Source organism: Pleurodeles waltl, chromosome 5, assembly GCF_031143425.1.
Source record: "Pleurodeles waltl isolate 20211129_DDA chromosome 5, aPleWal1.hap1.20221129, whole genome shotgun sequence".
Classification (NCBI taxonomy): Eukaryota; Metazoa; Chordata; class Amphibia; order Caudata; family Salamandridae; genus Pleurodeles; species Pleurodeles waltl.
This window is the reverse complement of record NC_090444.1, coordinates 735124274-735148361: the sequence shown is the minus strand read 5'-3', so window position 1 is coordinate 735148361 and position 24088 is coordinate 735124274. Positions and strand designations below refer to the sequence as shown.

General features: G+C 49.4%; 1 protein-coding gene across 4 annotated transcripts in view; it reads right to left on the bottom strand.

The window, feature by feature from the left end:
* Positions 1-8431: 8431 nt before the first annotated feature.
* The window catches only part of BIRC6 (baculoviral IAP repeat containing 6), a 1722273-nt gene continuing 1706616 nt past the window's right edge, over positions 8432-24088 (bottom strand). For all 4 annotated transcript variants that reach the window (XM_069234691.1, XM_069234693.1, XM_069234692.1 and 1 more), the window contains one exon: positions 8432-9825. In XM_069234691.1, coding sequence (XP_069090792.1) covers positions 9646-9825 — 180 coding nt within the window. In that variant the 3' untranslated portion in view covers positions 8432-9645. The remainder of the gene's footprint in view (positions 9826-24088) is intronic.

The following is a 24088-nucleotide window of genomic DNA, read 5'->3' as shown; positions in this document are numbered from 1 at the left end:
AACACCCAGCAGAGGCCACTGCCAGTGCCCAGAGACACACCTTTGGCTCTTCAACAACAGGGGAAGGGGTTAAGATACAGGCTTTTGGGGTTCAGTGTGCCTGTCTGCTGTGTTAGAGTGGGGGTGGCAACATCTTGTAGTAAACACCCTCCTTCCATTCTCTTTTCATTTAGATGAGGAGCCACTAACTCATGCTTGACAGGTGCCTGACTAGTCAGGATTTCTTGTGGGTCAGGCTGGACTTAACCAGTGCCATATTTGGAGTTTCCCCTACTGGAGCTAAATCTCCTTGGCTAAAGGCTGCCCACCTTTCATGCACTGCTGGTTCTTATTTTTCTTCTGGGGCCTGCCTGCAGACACTGCAGGGGCAAAACCTACAGAATCCTTGGAAGAGTACTGGCACTGGACCAGCTCCTCTTTTGGGTCTGACTGACCTCTGGGTGGTTCTTTCCAATGAGACAATCAAGGGGGGGGGGGGGGGGGGAATCTGTACTAACTACTACCCTTCTCCAGCTAAGGGACCCATCCACTTCTAGGGGCACTTAAACTACAGGCCTATTAGTGACCTCGCCTGGCAGTCTCAGCTGGGATGTACTGGTTTGAGAGTATTAGCCTGTCATGCACAATTATGTGACTGACACAGGTATCTCTCTGGCAATGGGTGGGATTCCATTCACCAGTAGGTGGTGGAAGTGTCTACTCCACGCTCGAGCCTCCAACTCACCTGTGGGGCCCACTTTCCAGTTAAAAGCTATGAGGACCTGCTCATCTGAGTAGTCATCCGCAGTGGCCACACTGGCTACCCTTGGCGGTTTCTTAGTAGGTTTGTTTTTGGGACAAGAAGTGTCCTTAGTGTGATGCTTGTCACTCTACAGTGGCGGCACCATGCCTTAGTGGCATCCCAGTTTTTACCCTGGCACCCACTTATTTAGTGAGGGGTATTAGGATCCACCCACCTAGACAGGTTTTTGGGGGCCTACAGAGGATTATTTTTCTTTATTTCTAGGACTGCCACCCACTTTCTCATTGGGAGGTTTTTGTGTGCCCTTTCTTTTGGTCACCCCCAGTAGAAGTCTTGATCACCCTAGTATTGACCCAATGGTCTGCCTTCTTTCCCAATGCTTGGGGAGAAATTGGACCTAGGTCTACTAGATATTGATGCAACTTGTCAATGAAGCAGTTACTTAAAAGGTGTTCTTTCACAAACAAACTACAAATCCCATCACAGTCATCACTTCATTTCCAGTTACCAAACCATCCAGTGCTTTCACTGAGTAGTCTACAAAATGAACCCAGGACTGGCTTGAGGTTTTGCGAGCCCCCCTGAACCTAATTCTATTCTCCTCAGTGGTGAATCCAAAGCCCTCAATCAGGGTAGCTCTCATGTGGTCATAGTATCCAGCAGCTGCACCAGTAAATGTGATGAGCCTATCCCTACACTTACCAGTGAACAGTTCCCAAAGGAGAGCTCCCCGGTAGGACTTTTTCAATCTTCTGGTTCCACAGGCTCGCTCAAAGGCTGTGAACCACTTGGTGACGTCATCACCTTCTTCATACTTGGGGACAATCCCTTTGAGGATTTTAGGGGTGTCAGATTGCTCTCTGTACCTAGGTACTGTGTTGTTGCCACCATTAATGGGTGCTATGCCTATTTCTGACCTCTCCCTTTCCATAGCCATGTACTGTCTCTCCAGAGATAATCTTTAGGCCATTCTTGCTAAAAGGAGGTCCTCTTCACTGAGGCGAATCTCTGTGTTCCCAGAGGAATCAGACTCCCCTGTGGGAGACCCAGATCCTGCGAGTACTATCCTTGGAATCAGGGTCATTTAGGCCCTGTCCTCCCTAGTTGGGTGAAGAGGTGGGGGAGTTCATCCTCCTGATCCCTAACCTCTTCCCCATCTAAGAGGAGGTCTTCCTCCTCAGTAGGTACTCCTTTGCATACTCTGCCAAAAGCTCCTGGCGCTTAATCTTGGTAGGGTTGTAAACAGTTTTAATTTTTCTGAGGTGGCAAAGATTCCTTAGCTCTCTCATCCCAAGATGGAGGTAAGGGGTGAGGTTGAGTTCCACCACCATGTCCCCTGAGCTGCTCATTTTGTTACTAAGGTTGGGGATTTTTTTAGGAACTAAAACTACTTCTAGTTACTTACCCCTAACTATAACTTTTTAAACCTTTTAGGAACTGCTAAAGGGGACTTAACCAAGGCCCCAGCAGGACTTCTAAAAAATGTAGAAAAATTGTCAAATCAAAAATGAATATAATCTAAAGGCAATTTTGGGACTTGGTTATGTGATCATATATTGTCTGAGTAGTCCAGCAAATGTAAAGTTGTAGATCCCACCGCTGATCCACCAATGTAGGAAGTTTGCTCTGTTTATATCACACCAAAATGAGGTATAGAGTGCAGGGGTTCCCCAGAGGCTAAAGTAGATAATATTAATGCTTTCTTTTTTGGTAGTGTGGCTGAGCAGTTAGGCTTATCAGAAGGTAGTGCAAAGCATTTGTTGTACACACACAGTCAAGAAATGAGGCACACACTCAATGACTAAATCCACGCCAATTTCTAGAAACAGAAGGTCTTTGTTGCAAGTAAGTACAGTTGTAAATAGGTATCAAGCATATGGATCAGATGCACTTTGTTTGATTTTTGAAGATACAGCAGCAGCAACACAGAGCCGGCTGGGTGCAGCAGAGGTCAAAATTGGTCTTGGGTTTACAATGGAATCCTATAAGGACTGGGGGTGCTTCTTAGAAAGCACATTGCAGGTAAATACCCGCAATTCCAGGACACAGGCCTGGATGATAAGGTCAGCACCGGGAGGGGGGGTAGGGGAGGGGTTTACAGGTTCATACCAAACCTCTGGATTCAGGCTGCAGGCATTGTGTGTTGTCCAGGAGGGGTCAACCAAGGGTAAACTTGAGGTCAGAATCACCTGGGGACCTTCTCTGGACCAGTGGGCCACCTGGACTCCGGCATTGGGTGCAGAGTGGTCAGAGCTCAAAGATCCGGGGTGGTTCTGGAGCACTTTTTGGAAGTTTCTTCTGGAGAGAGCTGTTGGTCATCTGCTGGGCAGGCAGTCCTCTGGGGGTTTGTAGAGCTTGCTGGTCCGGCAGGATGTGCCGCGTTTTTCAAGCAGGGGTCTTTAAAGCTGCAGACAGGCCGGTAGGGCTGGGACCAAGCCAGTTATTGTCTGGAGTCTTCCCTGCCGGGGTCAGCTTGGCAGTCCTTCTTTCTTCTTGAGGCTGCCAGGAATCTGGTGAGTAAGGTTCAGCGTTGCCCTTAAATACCAGGTTTAGTGGTGTTACAGGGGTGAGCGGGCAGTAGCCAATGGCTACTGTCCCTAAGGGTGGCTACACCCTTCCTGTGCTCACTCCCTTTGGGGGGGGGGGGGCACATTCCTATCCCTATTGGTCTCTCTCCTCCAAACCAAGATGGAGGATTCTGCACAGAGGGGGTCATTTCAGCTCTGGACACCTTAGGGGTGGTACCAGCTGAAGTGGTCACTCCTCCTTGTTTTTCCTAATTTTCCAGCCAGATCTGCCACCAAAAGTGGGGCTTGGTCCAGGGGGTGGGCATCTCCACTAGCTGGAGTGCTCTGGGGGACTGTTACAGGAGGCATTAGCCTTTGAGGCTCACCACCAGGTGTTACAGTTTCTGCGGGGGGAGGTGTGAAGTACCTCCACCCACAGCAGGCTTTGTTTCTGACAAAGGCTCTCACTCCATGGGGTCAGAAACTTGTCTGTTATTGGCAGGTTGTCAGAGAATTGTCAGCCCTGCACTAAAGAGTTGGGCAAAATATAGGGGCCATCTTCAAGATGTCTTGTGCGTGCATTTTACAATAAATCCAACACTTGCATCAGTATCGGTTTATCGTGCTGAGAAGTTTGATACCAAACTTTCCAATCTTCAGTGAAGTCATCGTGGAGCTGTGGAGTTTGAAATGACAAACTCCCAGCCCATGTACTCAATATGGCTACACTGCACTTACAATATCTAAGAATGGACTTAGACACTGTAGGGGCATATTGCTCATGCAGCTATGCCCTCACCTGTGGTATAGTGCACCCGCTTAGGGCTGTAAGGCCTGCTAGAGGGGTGACTTACCAATGCCACAGGCAGTGGTTTGTTGGCATGGCACCCTGGAGAGGGGTGCCATGTTGACTTCACCTTTTTCTCACCACCAACACACACAGTCTGCAATGGCAGTGTGCATGTGTTTGGTGAGGGGTCCCTTAGGCGGCACAATGCATGCTGCAGCCCTTAAGAGACCCTCCCTGGTCACAGAGCCCTCTGTACCACTGGTATGTTTTACATGGGTCTGCCAATTGTGGAAACAATGGTATAGTTTAGGGAAAGAACACTAGTGATGGGGCCGGTTTAGCAGGATCCCAGCACACACATACACAGTCAAGTTAGCACCAGATATCAAGCAAAAAGCCGGTGGGTACTGCAAACAAGGAGCCAGTTTCCTACTTCCTGGACTTGCCACTTGGAAGGATAGGCCCAAAACTGCACTGTGTCTGGAACAGCTCTGAGGAGAGGGAGCATCTGTGAGGGAGTCATTGTGACTTTGGCACATTTATAGTGAACACCAGCGAATGCAGGAGGTTTGCCAGAGTCTGGAGGTGGAAGACAACAGCCTGAGGCGAGACTGCCTTCAACAGCCAGACTTTGAGGTAGGGGAAGAAAGAAAACCCCTAACCAGCGCAGGTGAGCTGCAACCACCGCCATCACTGTTGTGAACATCTGAGGGGCGCTGGTAAGGCCAAAGGGGAGCATAGTAAACTTAAAGTGCTTGTGACCTACCACAAACTGCAAATAACTTTTGTGGGCAGGCAGGACGGGAGTGTGAAAGTAGGCATCCTGCAAATCCAACACTACCATTCAGTCTTCAGGGTCCAAGTCAGATAGGACCTGAGTCAGTGCAAGCACTTTGAACTTTCCCTTCCTGAGGAAGAGATCGAAGAACCAGAGGTTGAGGATAGGGCAGAGGCCCTTGGTTTTTTTGGGTACTAGAAAGTAGCTGGAATAACAACCACAACCTATTTCTGGCACAGGGACCCTCTCCATGGCTCCCTTGGCCAAAAGAGCTGCAACTTCCTCGCAGTGAACTGGTAATCGATCCCCCGTCATCCGATTGTAGGAGAGTGGTATGGCCGGAGGGGTAATCTCGAAGGGGGGGGGGGGGGGATTAGGCCCTTCGGGCAATTTTCAAAATGCACCTGCCCGTCATGATGGATTCCAAGTGGGACAGGTGATGGCAAATCCTGCCGCAAACTGGTCCGTGATGGAGCGACGGACTAGGAAGGTTTGGAGGCTGCGGCGGAGGAAGAGGTGGAGGACTGGGCCGACTGCTGGCTCCCTGATCCACAGGCACTTTGGATCCTGCTTCCTTGTCCACGCAGAGGCTGGGCAGCACAGTGACTGGAGGGAAATGGACACAGTCGGACTCCTCTTCTGTAGCCACAAGAGGGGAGAAAAGCGGACTTAGTGGGGCGAGGAGCAGCTGCGAGGTCAAGGGATTGCACTGTAGACCGGGACTCCTTAAAGCACTTGATCGCCGAGTCTGCTTTGTCTCCAAAGAGACGGGTGCCATCGAAAGGCATGTCAATCAGCGATTGCTGGACATCTCTTGAAAAGCCAGATGTCCTCAACCAAGCGTGGTGCCTCAAGATCACAGTGATGCAACCGATCTACCTAGTGAGTTGGTCATGTCCAGCCCACAACAAATCCTGAACTTGGCTGCATCTCTCCTGTCAGCAACAGCTTGGGAGGAACGGCCGGGGCCTCTTCCATGACCTGTGGCAGCACCAGCACAACCTTCATTCATAAAGTATAAGAATAGCGGTCCAAAAGGCATGCGGCGTCCACGGAGCGCAACGCCAGACTGGAGGAAGAGAATAATTTCTTCCCAAGCTGGTCTAGTCGTTTTGATTTCCTATCTGGGGGTGCGGATTGAAATGCGCTGGAAGATGCCCAGATGACCAAACTATCAGGTGTAGGATGTTGGGTCAGGAATTTGGGATTATTAGGCGCAGGCCTATGGCAGCACGTGATTGTCCTGTTGACAGGAGCTCCTGTGCTGTGTTTGGACCACGTCTCCAGCAGGACATCAGTGAGGTCTTCACTGAATGGTAAAAGGGGTTCAGACGTAGAAGCCCCAGGCTGAACCTCCTCAGTCAGGAGGTTAGTCCTGACAGCAACCGAAGGTAGCTCGAGGCTCTGGACCTCGGCTGCTCTTCTCACCACCACTGAATATGAGGCTCCCTCCTCCAAAGCCACTGTAGGGGAAGAAAACATGCCAGAGTCAGGGGATGTGTCAAGACCACTGCCTTTTCCCAATTTCTGAGCCCACTACATTTCAGGATCTTCTAACTGGAATTCTAAAAGGTCCAGTGACCCCTCCATGCTCTCATTTTACCCATAGCCATAGGCATAAGGGCAAAGTACCAATATGGGGAACAAAGTCCCAGACTGAATCAGCGCCGAGCGAAGTCAAGAATCAGTATGGGATCGACACTGACTGTGGACCCGTCCGGCATTGGAACCGTCGACATTCTTACCAGCGCAGGGGAAGGTTGTTCTGGCACGGATCCAGTAACAGGTTCTGGGGTGACCTCTGGTCCTCTCTCACCCCACTGGACTTGAAAGAATCACAGGAGTGGTGGACTGCCCAAACATGAGGCACATGTCCTCATAAAGCTCTCCGAGTAGGGCAGAGGTGGTTCCGGCTCCTGGAAACTTGGGGAGAAGCAGGATGTTTATTCTTCTTCAACTTCTGCTTCTTGTGTCCTAAATGTCCCTACGATTTGGAGTGCGACAAGGACGAGTGGTAATGGCTCCACAAGCTGTCTTGTGACCCTCCTCTCGAACGAGACCAGGAACGAGCAGAGCTGAGCACCGGGCCACCATGAGCTTTAGGGGCTGCTCCCTCAAAGCCTTCGGCTTCATGGTCCAGCACTCTGAGCACGACTTCAGGTCATGGTCACGCTCCAGGCACCACAAGCACCCAAAGTGCGGATCCGTCACTATCATCATGCAGTGACAGGAGTCACAAGGCTTTAATTCGGTCTTGCGGGAAGACATCTCGATGCACCACGTAAGTCAAAAACTTCAACAAAAAGGTTGAAAAGTCAGTCAAAAAACGACTGACGGTAGCTCTTCTGATCGCCGCGTACGCTGGCGTGGAAAGAAAAGGACTGACATTAGCGTGCTGGGGTTGCGCCTATATCCAACTATGACCTCATCACAGTGAGCACGACACCAACAACGGATGCAGAGTTGACCCCAGCCACCTGATGGAGCGCAAGGGTACTGCTCGAAGAAAAATCTCTGTATCCAGTCTGACACCCGAGGGAACTTCTATGGTGAGGGATCTGCATCTATTAGACTCAGATTTACTGATTGATTTTTCCTTAATATTGATCAGGTGGCTGCTTCGTCCATGATTCAAGCAGTAGATGGGGCGAGTGCAATGCACACTGGACTTGGCCAGTCACTGGGGTGAGACGTTTCCACCTTTGGAGGGGCCATGAAAATCGTTGTTGGTTCTACACTCTGCTGCTTTCTCCATTTCTGGTTCCTGGGTGCTGCGAAATGAGGGTCGAGCCTGGCCGTTGCTACAGATGGTTTCATTAAAAAATATATTGTGTTCACGATCTTCTTCACAAGAAAAAAACGGGGGTGGGGCGGGGGGTGAATGTAGTGCCCGACTGATGCTCTGCTGGCCAGAAATGAATTGTGTAGTCCTGTAAAACTCTCAAAGGGGTGGAATTTGATGTCTAATGTAGGTATGGTTTGCATGATTATGGCACCATTCCTTTATTTGTCTCATTTGTTCCAAGTACATGATTTACAAAGTGTTTTTCAGCCAAATTTACTGCTTTGACGTACATTTTTGGCAATTGCTAAAAAAAAAAAAAAAGTTAATGTTGCCCTTTTGGGCCATGTTTTTTGTTTTAATCTGAAACATGGAAAAGTTGTTCAAATTGTGTTTCGGGAACTTGAGCGAGCACGGAAATATTCTACCTTTCATAACTATCAGCAAGAATCCTGTGGTGAAGAATTAATACCATTGTAAAATGTCCTAAAGATAGACTGTGCTGCCTATTTGTGCACATCAACAAGAAATAAGGAGACAGGCTAGGAAGGTTGAGCTTTTTATGCGTCTGCAATGGGAAGACTGGGGACGCTGCAATCAAAAGAGAGAAAAAATACATTATTATGTATATACAATTTTGTCTAGGCTTTTTATTACTTCTGCCGGCCACCTTCAAATCTCCCTCCCTCATCTTTCCAATAAAAGAGCAACTCTATTATCGAGATACTCTCTAATTGGACGTGGGGGAAGGAGAAAGTGGTGGCTGAGGAAAGAAAGTGATAAGAAACACTAAGAGATTGGCAGAAGGAATAAAACAAATTGGCCACAAATATTTAGAAGCATTTTTTATTCAATCTTCAGCTAAAAAATACAACACTACTCATTACAGCCACACATACTTCGGCAGTCTGAAAACTGAAACAGTTCATAGCAAATGGGAAAAAAGTCTCAACCTTTGGGGTATTCACTAATGTAGGAGATAGGACGTACATGAGTACTTTTGAAAACACAAAACCAGGTGTATTTTAACACGGCCTGTAATTTACCATTTTACTTAAACACTGGGCATTAAAGACATTCCAAACGCTCAAGTCACATTTTAAACATGATTATTGCCGTACACACGCTGCCCTGCCACAAACAGAATGCAGTACCATCAATCGACTCTCTTATACCAGGAGATGACACACTACTTCACGTGCATTCTTCAAACGGGTAAGTCCCGTCTGATTTTTTTTGTTCTGAAAATTTCTTTAGAAGCACACTGGACATAACAAAGGAATTCCGTGATAGCAAAGCACTTATGTTGAGTCAAAAGGGGTCACAAGGTTTAAACATTTTCAAACTCCAGAGTTGGATGAACTAAGAAGCTCAAGTTCTTATGAGGTAAAACCATGTACATTTATTTCATTTGCATCAAAAATTAGTAAGCATAAAATTAAATACGATGACTGTAATAAATCCAGTCACATAAGTGCACGTTTCCAGCTGTAATATATTTCCATGGCAGATTTATTATTTTAAAAAATGTACCAGTAAATCATATAAGAAGGAGCTTGTCCATTAAACTTTTATTGTAGTATACAGGAGTTTTATGAATCAAATGTGATAATGAAGATATGGCCAAAACATAAAATCTATCAAATTCAGTGAAAATTTGCCGTCTTTAAATAGTAGCTGTAAGAATGACCAATATATATTCTTTGTTACATTTGTCCTCACTCTACAGGTAAAAAAAAAAACATTCGGTAAACACTCTTTCCTAAGGTAGTTTCCCTTATATATCAGTGATTTAGCCAGTTCTTGTTTACATACATTTTAAACATACCAATCAGTGGTTCTCACAATTCAAAAATAAAAGCACAAAAAAGTTTACACTCTTGTACAGGTAAATAAAAGATCTTGAATTAAACTGTATATCCATAAGGGCATAGTATAGTTTCAATTTTATTACCTATAACATAATTAGCTTCTTACATACAAATATTGACATATTTGGCTTGTGCTTCAAAGCCTTTGTGTCGGTTAAGTCCATGTCAATGCTGCTCATAATTTAAAGTCACTAGAGATGTCTTTACTGCTGCCTGGTTTGACCTGCTCGTGCAACACACTTTCCTCCGAGCTTTCTGTGGCAATGCACTTTTCCGTGGCACCCTCTGTGTCTGGGTCCAAACCTTCAGGACACTGAAGTCTTAACAGTTCTTCCCGCAGCTGAGCCGTGTGACGCTGTGCACAAAAAACAGACATGGTAAACACACTACAAAACACGTTTCAAAGCTGAGTGATGCAACTCATTACATTTCGGCTCTGTTCATACGAATAGCTTAAACTGGGCCATCCCACAACAAGTGCCCTGGGCGTGTGCACCAACTTTCTGGGAAACTTTGGTATTACAGAAGACACCGGTACAATCTCAACAAGATGTCTGCTTGGGAAATAGCTCCATGCAAATGAGGAAACACATGGCCCTGGAGCGCAGGAAGTATTGGAAGGACATGAGGTGGAGTTAGCTTACGAGTTGTGGCTCGCTGCCCTCACGCTGGGTGGGGGCGGCACTGGAGGTAAAATTTAATTTAAAAAAACAAAACAAAAAAACAACTTGCCTGCACACCACTGCGCCGCGCCGCTCCGCTTCTCCGTCTCCTCTGATGCAGGCAGGCACAGCCTTCCAGCCTGCCCTGCAGCCAATCCTGACGCTGCTCAGAGCACTGGGAGCCTGGGAGCCTGTGCCTGCTCTCTCCAGCCCAGCAACTGTGTTGCCAGACTGGAAAGAGACTACTGCACATGTGTGTTTGGCAGGCCTGAGACGGCCGGCCAAACATACATGCGCACTGAGGGAAGTGCACAGTGCACTCCCCTCATATCCTCGTCATCCCCAGTGCCCCACCCCTTTAACAAATGAAACAATAATAAACATGGTTTATTATCGTTTCGTTTGTTAACCCCTTCTGTGCCGCGGACGTAGTGGTTACGTCCCGCGGCACAGTGCTGCTGTGCCGAGGACGTAACCACTACGTCCTCGGCACACAGCCCAGAGGGAGCGCTCTCGCTCCCTCTGTGTGCTTCCCCCCACCCCCCCAAAGTCAGGGATGGAAGGGGAAGCCCTTCCCCTTCCACCCCCGACCCCCCCACCCCCCCATAATGACGTCAGCGCGCGATCGCGCGCTGACTTCATTATGGGGATTTCGCAGCACAGGAAGCCATTTGCTTCCTGTGCGGCGACGAGGAAAGAGGTGAGTTCCTCTTCCCGGTGGGTGGGGGGTTTGGGCTAAAGAGGCACCGGGGGAAAGGAAAGGCTTTTCCTTTCCCCCGGTGTCTCTTTGAGCATTCCTGCTGCCCGATCGCATTGCGATCGGGCAGCAGGAATGCCCACTAGACACCAGGGATTTTTTTTTTTTGTTGTTTGCTCGTGTTTCTTGCTGGCGGGGAGCGGCCCCTTGGGCAAGGGTCGCTCCCCTTGTGGGGGCAATTAGTTACGGCCATTTCTGCCCCCCTTGGGGGCAGATTGGCCTACTTTTTAGGCGGATCTGCCCCCAAGGGGGGCAGAAACCACTGGATCACCAGGGAATTATATTTTCTGTGCAGGTATGTTGGGAGGGGGTGCCCCCTTGGGCAAGGGGCGCCCCCCCCAAGGGGGCAGAGAACTGTTGGCCATTTCTGCCCCCCTTGGGGGCAGATCGGCCTATTTTTTTTAGGTCCATCTGCCCCCAAGGGGGGCAGAAGCCACTTAGGCACCAGGGATTGTGTGTGTAGTGGATGGGGGGGCGCCCCCTTGGGCAAGGGTCGCTCCCCTTTGGGGGGCATGTCTTTTAGGGCCATTTCTGCCCCCCTTGAGGGCAGATCAGCCTATTATTTTTAGGTTGATCTGCCCCAAGGGGGGCAGAAACCACTAGAACGCCAGGGATGTTTTTTTATGTGTTTATTTTTGTGGGGGGGCGTCCCCATGGGCACGGGGCGCCCCCCCAAGGGGGGCATTGACCTGTTGGCCATTTCTGCCCCCCCTGGGGGCAGATGGGCCTATTTTTCTAGACCCACCTGCCCCCAAGGGGGGCAGAAGCCACGTAGACACCAGGGATAGTGTGTGTGTGTGTGTGTGTTAGTGGATGGGGGGGGGGCTTGGGCAAGGGTCGCCCCCCACTTTGGGGGCACATGTACCCAGGCCATTTCTGCACCCCTTGGAGACAGATCAGCCTATTATTTTTAGGCTGATCTGCCCCCAAGGGGGGCAGAAACCACTAGAACGCCAGGGATTTTTTTTTATGTGTTTATTTTTGTGGGGGGGTGTCCCCTTGGGCACGGGGCGCCCCCCCAAGGGGGGCATTGACCTGTTGGCCATTTCTGCCCCCCCTGGGGGCAGATGGGCCTATTTTTCTAGACCCACCTGCCCCCAAGGGGGGCAGAAGCCACGTAGACACCAGGGATAGTGTGTGTGTGTGTGTGTGTTAGTGGATGGGGGGGGGGCTTGGGCAAGGGTCGCCCCCCACTTTGGGGGCACATGTACCCAGGCCATTTCTGCACCCCTTGGAGACAGATCAGCCTATTATTTTTAGGCTGATCTGCCCCCAAGGGGGGCAGAAACCACTAGAACGCCAGGGTTTTTTTTTTATGTGTTTATTTTTGTGGGGGGGCGTCCCCTTGGGCACGGGGCGCCCCCCCAAGGGGGGCATTGACCTGTTGGCCATTTCTGCCCCCCCTGGGGGCAGATGGGCCTATTTTTCTAGACCCACCTGCCCCCAAGGGGGGCAGAAGCCACGTAGACACCAGGGATAGTGTGTGTGTGTGTGTGTGTTAGTGGATGGGGGGGGGCTTGGGCAAGGGTCGCCCCCCACTTTGGGGGCACATGTACCCAGGCCATTTCTGCACCCCTTGGAGACAGATCAGCCTATTATTTTTAGGCTGATCTGCCCCCAAGGGGGGCAGAAACCACTAGAACGCCAGGGATTTTTTTTTATGTGTTTATTTTTGTGGGGGGGCGTCCGCTCGGGCACGGGGCGCCCCCCCAAGGGGGGCATTGACCTGTTGGCCATTTCTGCCCCCCCTGGGGGCAGATGGGCCTATTTTTCTAGACCCACCTGCCCCCAAGGGGGGCAGAAGCCACGTAGACACCAGGGATAGTGTGTGTGTGTGTGTGTGTGTTAGTGGATGGGGGGGGGCTTGGGCAAGGGTCGCCCCCCACTTTGGGGGCACATGTACCCAGGCCATTTCTGCACCCCTTGGAGACAGATCAGCCTATTATTTTTAGGCTGATCTGCCCCCAAGGGGGGCAGAAACCACTAGAACGCCAGGGTTTTTTTTTTATGTGTTTATTTTTGTGGGGGGGCGTCCCCTTGGGCACGGGGCGCCCCCCCAAGGGGGGCATTGACCTGTTGGCCATTTCTGCCCCCCCTGGGGGCAGATGGGCCTATTTTTCTAGACCCACCTGCCCCCAAGGGGGGCAGAAGCCACGTAGACACCAGGGATAGTGTGTGTGTGTGTGTGTGTTAGTGGATGGGGGGGGGCTTGGGCAAGGGTCGCCCCCCACTTTGGGGGCACATGTACCCAGGCCATTTCTGCACCCCTTGGAGACAGATCAGCCTATTATTTTTAGGCTGATCTGCCCCCAAGGGGGGCAGAAACCACTAGAACGCCAGGGATTTTTTTTTATGTGTTTATTTTTGTGGGGGGGCGTCCCCTCGGGCACGGGGCGCCCCCCCAAGGGGGGCATTGACCTGTTGGCCATTTCTGCCCCCCCTGGGGGCAGATGGGCCTATTTTTCTAGACCCACCTGCCCCCAAGGGGGGCAGAAGCCACGTAGACACCAGGGATAGTGTGTGTGTGTGTGTGTGTTAGTGGATGGGGGGGGGTTTGGGCAAGGGTCGCCCCCCACTTTGGGGGCACATGTACCCAGGCCATTTCTGCACCCCTTGGAGACAGATCAGCCTATTATTTTTAGGCTGATCTGCCCCCAAGGGGGGCAGAAACCACTAGAACGCCAGGGATTTTTTTTTATGTGTTTATTTTTGTGGGGGGGCGTCCCCTTGGGCACGGGGCGCCCCCCCAAGGGGGGCATTGACCTGTTGGCCATTTCTGCCCCCCCTGGGGGCAGATGGGCCTATTTTTCTAGACCCACCTGCCCCCAAGGGGGGCAGAAGCCACGTAGACACCAGGGATAGTGTGTGTGTGTGTGTGTGTTAGTGGATGGGGGGGGGCTTGGGCAAGGGTCGCCCCCCACTTTGGGGGCACATGTACCCAGGCCATTTCTGCACCCCTTGGAGACAGATCAGCCTATTATTTTTAGGCTGATCTGCCCCCAAGGGGGGCAGAAACCACTAGAACGCCAGGGATTTTTTTTTATGTGTTTATTTTTGTGGGGGGGCGTCCCCTTGGTCACGGGGCGCCCCCCCAAGGGGGGCATTGACCTGTTGGCCATTTCTACACCCCCTGGGGGCAGATGGGCCTATTTTCTTAGGCCCACCTGCCCCCAAGGGGGCAGAAGCCACTTAGGCACCAGGGATAGTGTTGTGTGTGTTTTTTTTGTTTTTTTTTGTTTGAGGGCTGTCCCCTTTGGCAAGGGTCGCTCTCCATGGGGACACAGTACTAAAGGTATTTTCTGGCTTCCTTGGGGCAGACAGGCCTATTTTTTTAGTAGGCCCATCTGCCCCTATGACAGAATCCACTTAGGCACCAATTTCTAAAATGTTTGATGGTGGGGTGTTTGTCAACTGAAGAAGTCTTTGCATTTGTGATAAAAAAAAAATTCCTCCTTTTTGTTCTAGTTCAAAGCTTTTGCTTTATTTGCTGTGGCTCCTTGCGGTTTTGGCGGTGGTTGACCTGCAGTTTGCACAGTTGCATGTTTTAGGTAAGTAAAAACAATTTACTCCAAAGGAGTATTGTTGCCATGCATGAATGACATGTTTGTAGGGGGTGTACTAAATGCAGGATTGTGTGTGAAATTGTCCTTAGGTTTGTGCACAATGATATTTGTTGTGTCTTATTTCTAATTTGCCTTTCTTTCTTTCTTTTTAGTGGGATATCATTGGTGATTGCTGTGTAGTTGCTGGTGAATCAAGCTTTTTCAGGCAAGTGAGCGGTATAGTTTTTGAGTTTGTAACTCTTACTAACAAAGCTACACTTTGTTACTTGTCTTACACAGTGCTGGTTGTTGGTGGTGAATTTGTCCAGTTAATTTTAGCAGGAGAGATCATGGCTAGCCGCAGGATGACCGCTCAGCAGGTGGTTGGTATGCTTTTTGAGTCACAGTCTGATCATGACTATGAGACGGACTCTGCATCTGAGGCAGAGGAGGAAGTCAGAGATTCTGGCAGTGATGTTTCTGTTGGAGGGGAATCTTCTGATGATGAAGCCACACTCAGTGCAGATGAAGGTTCTGTTTTAGAGGAGGACATTGATGTGCCAATAGTGCAGCAACCTGGGGCTGAAAGGTTTCCCGTTAGAAGACCTGATGTCTGGGTTGCCCCAAACATGGAGCAGCCAGAGTTGCCTGCCTTTACTGGTCTCCCGGGGTGTAACGCCAATACAGAGAACTTTATGCCTATCAATTTCTTTGAGTTATTCATGGATGATGTGTTTTTGGAAGAGATTGTTGAGCAGACTAATTTGTATGCGGAGCAGCATTTGAGGGACAACGCTGCTAGACTTAGGCCACACTCTAGAGCTGCCCAGTGGATTCCCACAAATTTGGAGGAGCTAAAAAAGTTTTTGGGTTTGACTTTTTTGATGGGGTTGATAAGGAAGCCGTCACTGGCTTCTTATTGGTCTACTAGTCCCTTGATGGCAACAGCTATATTTCCAGCTACCATGAGTCGTAATCGGTATTTGCTTCTTCTTAGGATGCTGCATTTTGTTGACAATGCATTAGCCTTGCCACGAGATCACCCAGATTCTGACCGTCTTTTTAAGATTAGGCCTGTCCTTGATCATTTTGTAGATCGGTTTTCGGAGGTCTATGTTCCAGGCAAAGAGATAAGTGTGGACGAGTCTTTGGTCCTCTTCAAGGGTCGTTTGGTTTTTAGGCAGTACATTCCTAGCAAAAGGGCACGATATGGAATTAAATTGTATATGCTGTCTGAAAGTAGGACAGGATATGTGTATAGTTTCCGTGTGTACACTGGTAGGGATTCCAATATTGACCCCCCTGGTTGTCCTCCCACTTTTGGAGTTACTGAGAAAATAGTGTGGGATCTTGGTAGACGACTGTTCAACAAAGGTCACCATTTGTATGTAGATAACTTCTACACTGGTGTGCAGTTGTTCAAGGAATTGTTTAGAGTGGACACAGTTGCTTGTGGCACAATCCGTTCTAACCGGAAAGGCTATCCAAGGGAGCTTGTCTGTAAAAAACTTGAGAGGGGACAGTGCTGTGCCTTGCGGAACGAGGAGCTGCTAGCTTTGAAATTTTCAGACAAGAGGGATGTCTACATGCTAAGTACCATCCATGATGAGAGTACTTCCCCTGTGACTGTTTGGGGCCAGGTTGCTGAAGTGCGCAAACCTGTGTGCATTTTAGATTATAATAAGCACATGGGAGGTGTAGATAGAGTTGACCAGAGGTTGGAACCTTATACTGCTATTCGTAAGTCTTATGTTTGGTATAAGAAGTTAGCACTTCACCTCTTCCACTTAGCAACCTTCAATGCTTTTATTGTGTTTAGGGATAGGTCTCCAGACTCAAAGATGACATTTGTGAAATTTCAGGAGTCAGTGATAGAGAGCCTTATTGTGGTGGAACAGGCCAGAGTTCCTAGAGAAGCAGTGGTGGAGGATGTGGCTAGATTGAAAGATCGCCACTTTGCTGAGCACATTCCTCCCACACCCAAAAAAGACTTTCCAGCTAAGAAATGTAGAGTGTGTTTTCGAAGAGGTATCCGGAGGGAGTCTCGAATGTACTGCCCAGATTGTCCTTCAAAGCCTGGGCTGTGTGTCGGTGCTTGTTTTAAGAATTACCACACCCAGAAGAATTTCTGGGAACAACCATGAGTGTAAACTCATGTCTGTTTTGTATTTTCATGTGTTTAGTTTCATGGTTAGCATTTCTGTCATGTTGTTAGTTAGAGCTTTTGTGTTTGTTGTTTTGTAATTCTTTCTACTTAGTTAGGGGTTCCTCTGTTAAAAAAAAAAAAAATATGATGCCATTGTGTGTGGAGTGGGGCTTGGCTGAGACTGTACATATTGACTTGATGTTGGCTACTGCAACACACTGCAAGCCAAACACCAGTCCACACACTCCCATCAGCTGGTGTGATTGTTGTATCAGGCATGTGGGCGTATGTAAGTGATGGGCCCTTGAGTGGCGCTGTCTGTCGATGTGAGTGTTGTAATGTGCTGGGCCCGTGGCTGGCGGTGTGAATGGCCTTGTGTGTGTCATGTATGAAAGTTGTGTGAATGGACTGTAAAGCGGTTGGTGCCTTGTCGCGGCTTTACAGCTCACGAGCTGTGAGTCATTGGTTCAGTTTTTTGCCTTTCAGTTACTAACAGTGCTTTTCATTTTTGTGAAAGCTCTTGTTAGTAAAATTTGATCCACTGAACCATCACTCACCCTCGTGCCAAATCCAACCAGTATGTGTGGTAAAAATGACCAAACCTGCTCCGCTGTAATCAGGCGTCGCAGCACACCTATGACACGCTAGGTGCCTCAGGTGGGACCCCGATGATGAAGCATGCCACCAACTTGGTTGGTGGGTGAGGGGTCTTTTTCACATAACCTAAGTGTGTTTCTTTTCAAAATTTTAGTGTTTGGCACATCACGGACGTATGTGGGCACATCAAAACGATATATTACAAAACTACCTGTGTTTGGGGGGGGAGAGGGCACCTATGTTTTTGGTCCTGTGTGCGGCCTTCATCTAGGGAAACCTACCAAACCCAGACATTTTTTAAAACTAGACACCCCAAGGAGTCTAGGGAGGAGTGGCTTGCGTGGATCCCCCAACATTTTCTTACCCAGACTCCTCTGTAAACCTCAAAATGTGCTTAAAAAAAGCATATTTTCCGGACTTTTCTTCGTACGATCACCACTCCAGCACAAAATTCCTACTCCCCAGTGTTCCCCTCAGTCTCCCAAATAAAATGACACCTCACGTATGTGGGTCCCCAAAGCAGAGTCAGTCTAAAGATGTATAAAAGAATATGTCCTTATAAACTCGCAGTACTATCCCCTGTATCTCTACAAGTTTTGGGCCTTATTCTGTTGGAGGCACCTGGCCCACCCACACAACTGAGGTATCATTTTTATCGGGAGACTTGGGGGAACGCTGGGTGGAAGGAAATTTGTGGCTCCACTCAGATTCCAGAACTTTCTGTCACCGAAATGTGTGAAAAATGCGTTTTTTTAGCCAATATTTGAGGTTTGGAAAGGATTCTGGGTAACAGAACCTGGTCAGAGCCCCTCAAGTCACCCCATCTTGGATTCCCCTAGGTCTCTAGTTTTCAGAAATGCACAGGTTTGGTAGGTTTCCCTAGGTGCTGGCTGAGCTACAGGCCAAAAACTACAGGTAGGCACTGTTTTCAATGAAAAAATGTGATGTGTCCACGTTGCGCTTTGGGGCGTTTCCTGTCGCGGGCGCTAGGCCTACCCACACAAGTGAGGTATCATTTTTATCGGGAGACGTGGGGGAACGCTGGGTGGAAGGAAATTTGTGGCTCCTCTCAGATTCCAGAACTTTCTGCCACAGAAATGTGAGGAACATGTGTTTTTTTAGCCAATTTTTGAGCTTTGCAAAGGATTCTGGGTAACAGAACCTGGTCCGAGCCCCGCCAGTCACCCCTCCTTGGATTCCCCTAGGTCTCTAGTTTTCAGAAATGCACAGGTTTGGTAGGTTTCCCTAGGTGGCGGCTGAGCTACAGGCCAAAATCTACAGGTAGGCACTTCGCTAAAAACAGGTCTGTTTTCTTCCAAAATTTTGGTGGTGTCCACGTTGCGCTTTGGGGCGTTTCCTGTCGCGGGCGCTAGGCCTACCCACGCAAGTGAGGTATCATTTTTATCGGGAGACTTGGGGGAACGCTGGGTGGAAGGAAATTTGTGGCTCCTCCCAGATTCCAGAACTTTCTGCCACAGAAATGTGAGGAACATGTGTTTTTTTAGCCAATTTTTGAGCTTTGCAAAGGATTCTGGGTAACAGAACCTGGTCCGAGCCCCGCCAGTCACCCCTCCTTGGATTCCCCTAGGTCTCTAGTTTTCAGAAATGCACAGGTTTGGTAGGTTTCCCTAGGTGGCGGCTGAGCTACAGGCCAAAATCTACAGGTAGGCACTTTGCTAAAAACAGGTCTGTTTTCTGTGATGTGTCCACGTTGCGCTTTGGGGCGTTTCCTGTCGCGGGCGCTAGGCCTACCCACACAAGTGAGGTATCATTTTTATCGGGAGACGTGGGGGAACGCTGGGTGGAAGGAAATTTGTGGCTCCTCTCAGATTCCAGAACTTTCTGCCACAGAAATGTGAGGAACATGTGTTTTTTTAGCCAATTTTTGAGCTTTGCAAAGGATTCTGGGTAACAGAACCTGGTCCGAGCCCCGCCAGTCACCCCTCCTTGGATTCCCCTAGGTCTCTAGTTTTCAGAAATGCACAGGTTTGGTAGGTTTCCCTAGGTGGCGGCTGAGCTACAGGCCAAAATCTACAGGTAGGCACTTCGCTAAAAACAGGTCTGTTTTCTTCCAAAATTTTGGTGGTGTCCACGTTGCGCTTTGGGGCGTTTCCTGTCGCGGGCGCTAGGCCTACCCACGCAAGTGAGGTATCATTTTTATCGGGAGACTTGGGGGAACGCTGGGTGGAAGGAAATTTGTGGCTCCTCCCAGATTCCAGAACTTTCTGCCACAGAAATGTGAGGAACATGTGTTTTTTTAGCCAATTTTTGAGCTTTGCAAAGGATTCTGGGTAACAGAACCTGGTCCGAGCCCCGCCAGTCACCCCTCCTTGGATTCCCCTAGGTCTCTAGTTTTCAGAAATGCACAGGTTTGGTAGGTTTCCCTAGGTGGCGGCTGAGCTACAGGCCAAAATCTACAGGTAGGCACTTTGCTAAAAACAGGTCTGTTTTCTGTGATGTGTCCACGTTGCGCTTTGGGGCGTTTCCTGTCGCGGGCGCTAGGCCTACCCACACAAGTGAGGTATCATTTTTATCGGGAGACGTGGGGGAACGCTGGGGGAAGGAAATTTGTGGCTCCTCTCAGATTCCAGAACTTTCTGCCACAGAAATGTGAGGAACATGTGTTTTTTTAGCCAATTTTTGAGCTTTGCAAAGGATTCTGGGTAACAGAACCTGGTCCGAGCCCCGCCAGTCACCCCTCCTTGGATTCCCCTAGGTCTCTAGTTTTCAGAAATGCACAGGTTTGGTAGGTTTCCCTAGGTGGCGGCTGAGCTACAGGCCAAAATCTACAGGTAGGCACTTCGCTAAAAACAGGTCTGTTTTCTTCCAAAATTTTGGTGGTGTCCACGTTGCGCTTTGGGGCGTTTCCTGTCGCGGGCGCTAGGCCTACCCACGCAAGTGAGGTATCATTTTTATCGGGAGACTTGGGGGAACGCTGGGTGGAAGGAAATTTGTGGCTCCTCCCAGATTCCAGAACTTTCTGCCACAGAAATGTGAGGAACATGTGTTTTTTTAGCCAATTTTTGAGCTTTGCAAAGGATTCTGGGTAACAGAACCTGGTCCGAGCCCCGCCAGTCACCCCTCCTTGGATTCCCCTAGGTCTCTAGTTTTCAGAAATGCACAGGTTTGGTAGGTTTCCCTAGGTGGCGGCTGAGCTACAGGCCAAAATCTACAGGTAGGCACTTTGCTAAAAACAGGTCTGTTTTCTGTGATGTGTCCACGTTGCGCTTTGGGGCGTTTCCTGTCGCGGGCGCTAGGCCTACCCACACAAGTGAGGTATCATTTTTATCGGGAGACGTGGGGGAACGCTGGGTGGAAGGAAATTTGTGGCTCCTCTCAGATTCCAGAACTTTCTGCCACAGAAATGTGAGGAACATGTGTTTTTTTAGCCAATTTTTGAGCTTTGCAAAGGATTCTGGGTAACAGAACCTGGTCCGAGCCCCGCCAGTCACCCCTCCTTGGATTCCCCTAGGTCTCTAGTTTTCAGAAATGCACAGGTTTGGTAGGTTTCCCTAGGTGGCGGCTGAGCTACAGGCCAAAATCTACAGGTAGGCACTTTGCTAAAAACAGGTCTGTTTTCTGTGATGTGTCCACGTTGCGCTTTGGGGCGTTTCCTGTCGCGGGCGCTAGGCCTACCCACACAAGTGAGGTATCATTTTTATCGGGAGACGTGGGGGAACGCTGGGTGGAAGGAAATTTGTGGCTCCTCTCAGATTCCAGAACTTTCTGCCACAGAAATGTGAGGAACATGTGTTTTTTTAGCCAATTTTTGAGCTTTGCAAAGGATTCTGGGTAACAGAACCTGGTCCGAGCCCCGCCAGTCACCCCTCCTTGGATTCCCCTAGGTCTCTAGTTTTCAGAAATGCACAGGTTTGGTAGGTTTCCCTAGGTGGCGGCTGAGCTACAGGCCAAAATCTACAGGTAGGCACTTTGCTAAAAACAGGTCTGTTTTCTGTGATGTGTCCACGTTGCGCTTTGGGGCGTTTCCTGTCGCGGGCGCTAGGCCTACCCACACAAGTGAGGTATCATTTTTATCGGGAGACGTGGGGGAACGCTGGGTGGAATCAAATTTGTGGCTCCTCTCAGATTCCAGAACTTTCTGCCACAGAAATGTGAGGAACATGTGTTTTTTTAGCCAATTTTTGAGCTTTGCAAAGGATTCTGGGTAACAGAACCTGGTCCGAGCCCCGCCAGTCACCCCTCCTTGGATTCCCCTAGGTCTCTAGTTTTCAGAAATGCACAGGTTTGGTAGGTTTCCCTAGGTGGCGGCTGAGCTACAGGCCAAAATCTACAGGTAGGCACTTCGCTAAAAACAGGTCTGTTTTCTTCCAAAATTTTGGTGGTGTCCACGTTGCGCTTTGGGGCGTTTCCTGTCGCGGGCGCTAGGCCTACCCACGCAAGTGAGGTATCATTTTTATCGGGAGACTTGGGGGAACGCTGGGTGGAAGGAAATTTGTGGCTCCTCCCAGATTCCAGAACTTTCTGCCACAGAAATGTGAGGAACATGTGTTTTTTTAGCCAATTTTTGAGCTTTGCAAAGGATTCTGGGTAACAGAACCTGGTCCGAGCCCCGCCAGTCACCCCTCCTTGGATTCCCCTAGGTCTCTAGTTTTCAGAAATGCACAGGTTTGGTAGGTTTCCCTAGGTGGCGGCTGAGCTACAGGCCAAAATCTACAGGTAGGCACTTTGCTAAAAACAGGTCTGTTTTCTGTGATGTGTCCACGTTGCGCTTTGGGGCGTTTCCTGTCGCGGGCGCTAGGCCTACCCACACAAGTGAGGTATCATTTTTATCGGGAGACGTGGGGGAACGCTGGGTGGAATCAAATTTGTGGCTCCTCTCAGATTCCAGAACTTTCTGCCACAGAAATGTGAGGAACATGTGTTTTTTTAGCCAATTTTTGAGCTTTGCAAAGGATTCTGGGTAACAGAACCTGGTCCGAGCCCCGCCAGTCACCCCTCCTTGGATTCCCCTAGGTCTCTAGTTTTCAGAAATGCACAGGTTTGGTAGGTTTCCCTAGGTGGCGGCTGAGCTACAGGCCAAAATCTACAGGTAGGCACTTCGCTAAAAACAGGTCTGTTTTCTTCCAAAATTTTGGTGGTGTCCACGTTGCGCTTTGGGGCGTTTCCTGTCGCGGGCGCTAGGCCTACCCACGCAAGTGAGGTATCATTTTTATCGGGAGACTTGGGGGAACGCTGGGTGGAAGGAAATTTGTGGCTCCTCCCAGATTCCAGAACTTTCTGCCACAGAAATGTGAGGAACATGTGTTTTTTTAGCCAATTTTTGAGCTTTGCAAAGGATTCTGGGTAACAGAACCTGGTCCCAGCCCCGCCAGTCACCCCTCCTTGGATTCCCCTAGGTCTCTAGTTTTCAGAAATGCACAGGTTTGGTAGGTTTCCCTAGGTGGCGGCTGAGCTACAGGCCAAAATCTACAGGTAGGCACTTTGCTAAAAACAGGTCTGTTTTCTGTGATGTGTCCACGTTGCGCTTTGGGGCGTTTCCTGTCGCGGGCGCTAGGCCTACCCACACAAGTGAGGTATCATTTTTATCGGGAGACGTGGGGGAACGCTGGGTGGAAGGAAATTTGTGGCTCCTCTCAGATTCCAGAACTTTCTGCCACAGAAATGTGAGGAACATGTGTTTTTTTAGCCAATTTTTGAGCTTTGCAAAGGATTCTGGGTAACAGAACCTGGTCCGAGCCCCGCCAGTCACCCCTCCTTGGATTCCCCTAGGTCTCTAGTTTTCAGAAATGCACAGGTTTGGTAGGTTTCCCTAGGTGGCGGCTGAGCTACAGGCCAAAATCTACAGGTAGGCACTTCGCTAAAAACAGGTCTGTTTTCTTCCAAAATTTTGGTGGTGTCCACATTGCGCTTTGGGGCGTTTCCTGTCGCGGGCGCTAGGCCTACCCACGCAAGTGAGGTATCATTTTTATCGGGAGACTTGGGGGAACGCTGGGTGGAAGGAAATTTGTGGCTCCTCCCAGATTCCAGAACTTTCTGCCACAGAAATGTGAGGAACATGTGTTTTTTTAGCCAATTTTTGAGCTTTGCAAAGGATTCTGGGTAACAGAACCTGGTCCGAGCCCCGCCAGTCACCCCTCCTTGGATTCCCCTAGGTCTCTAGTTTTCAGAAATGCACAGGTTTGGTAGGTTTCCCTAGGTGGCGGCTGAGCTACAGGCCAAAATCTACAGGTAGGCACTTTGCTAAAAACAGGTCTGTTTTCTGTGATGTGTCCACGTTGCGCTTTGGGGCGTTTCCTGTCGCGGGCGCTAGGCCTACCCACACAAGTGAGGTATCATTTTTATCGGGAGACGTGGGGGAACGCTGGGGGAAGGAAATTTGTGGCTCCTCTCAGATTCCAGAACTTTCTGCCACAGAAATGTGAGGAACATGTGTTTTTTTAGCCAATTTTTGAGCTTTGCAAAGGATTCTGGGTAACAGAACCTGGTCCGAGCCCCGCCAGTCACCCCTCCTTGGATTCCCCTAGGTCTCTAGTTTTCAGAAATGCACAGGTTTGGTAGGTTTCCCTAGGTGGCGGCTGAGCTACAGGCCAAAATCTACAGGTAGGCACTTCGCTAAAAACAGGTCTGTTTTCTTCCAAAATTTTGGTGGTGTCCACGTTGCGCTTTGGGGCGTTTCCTGTCGCGGGCGCTAGGCCTACCCACGCAAGTGAGGTATCATTTTTATCGGGAGACTTGGGGGAACGCTGGGTGGAAGGAAATTTGTGGCTCCTCCCAGATTCCAGAACTTTCTGCCACAGAAATGTGAGGAACATGTGTTTTTTTAGCCAATTTTTGAGCTTTGCAAAGGATTCTGGGTAACAGAACCTGGTCCGAGCCCCGCCAGTCACCCCTCCTTGGATTCCCCTAGGTCTCTAGTTTTCAGAAATGCACAGGTTTGGTAGGTTTCCCTAGGT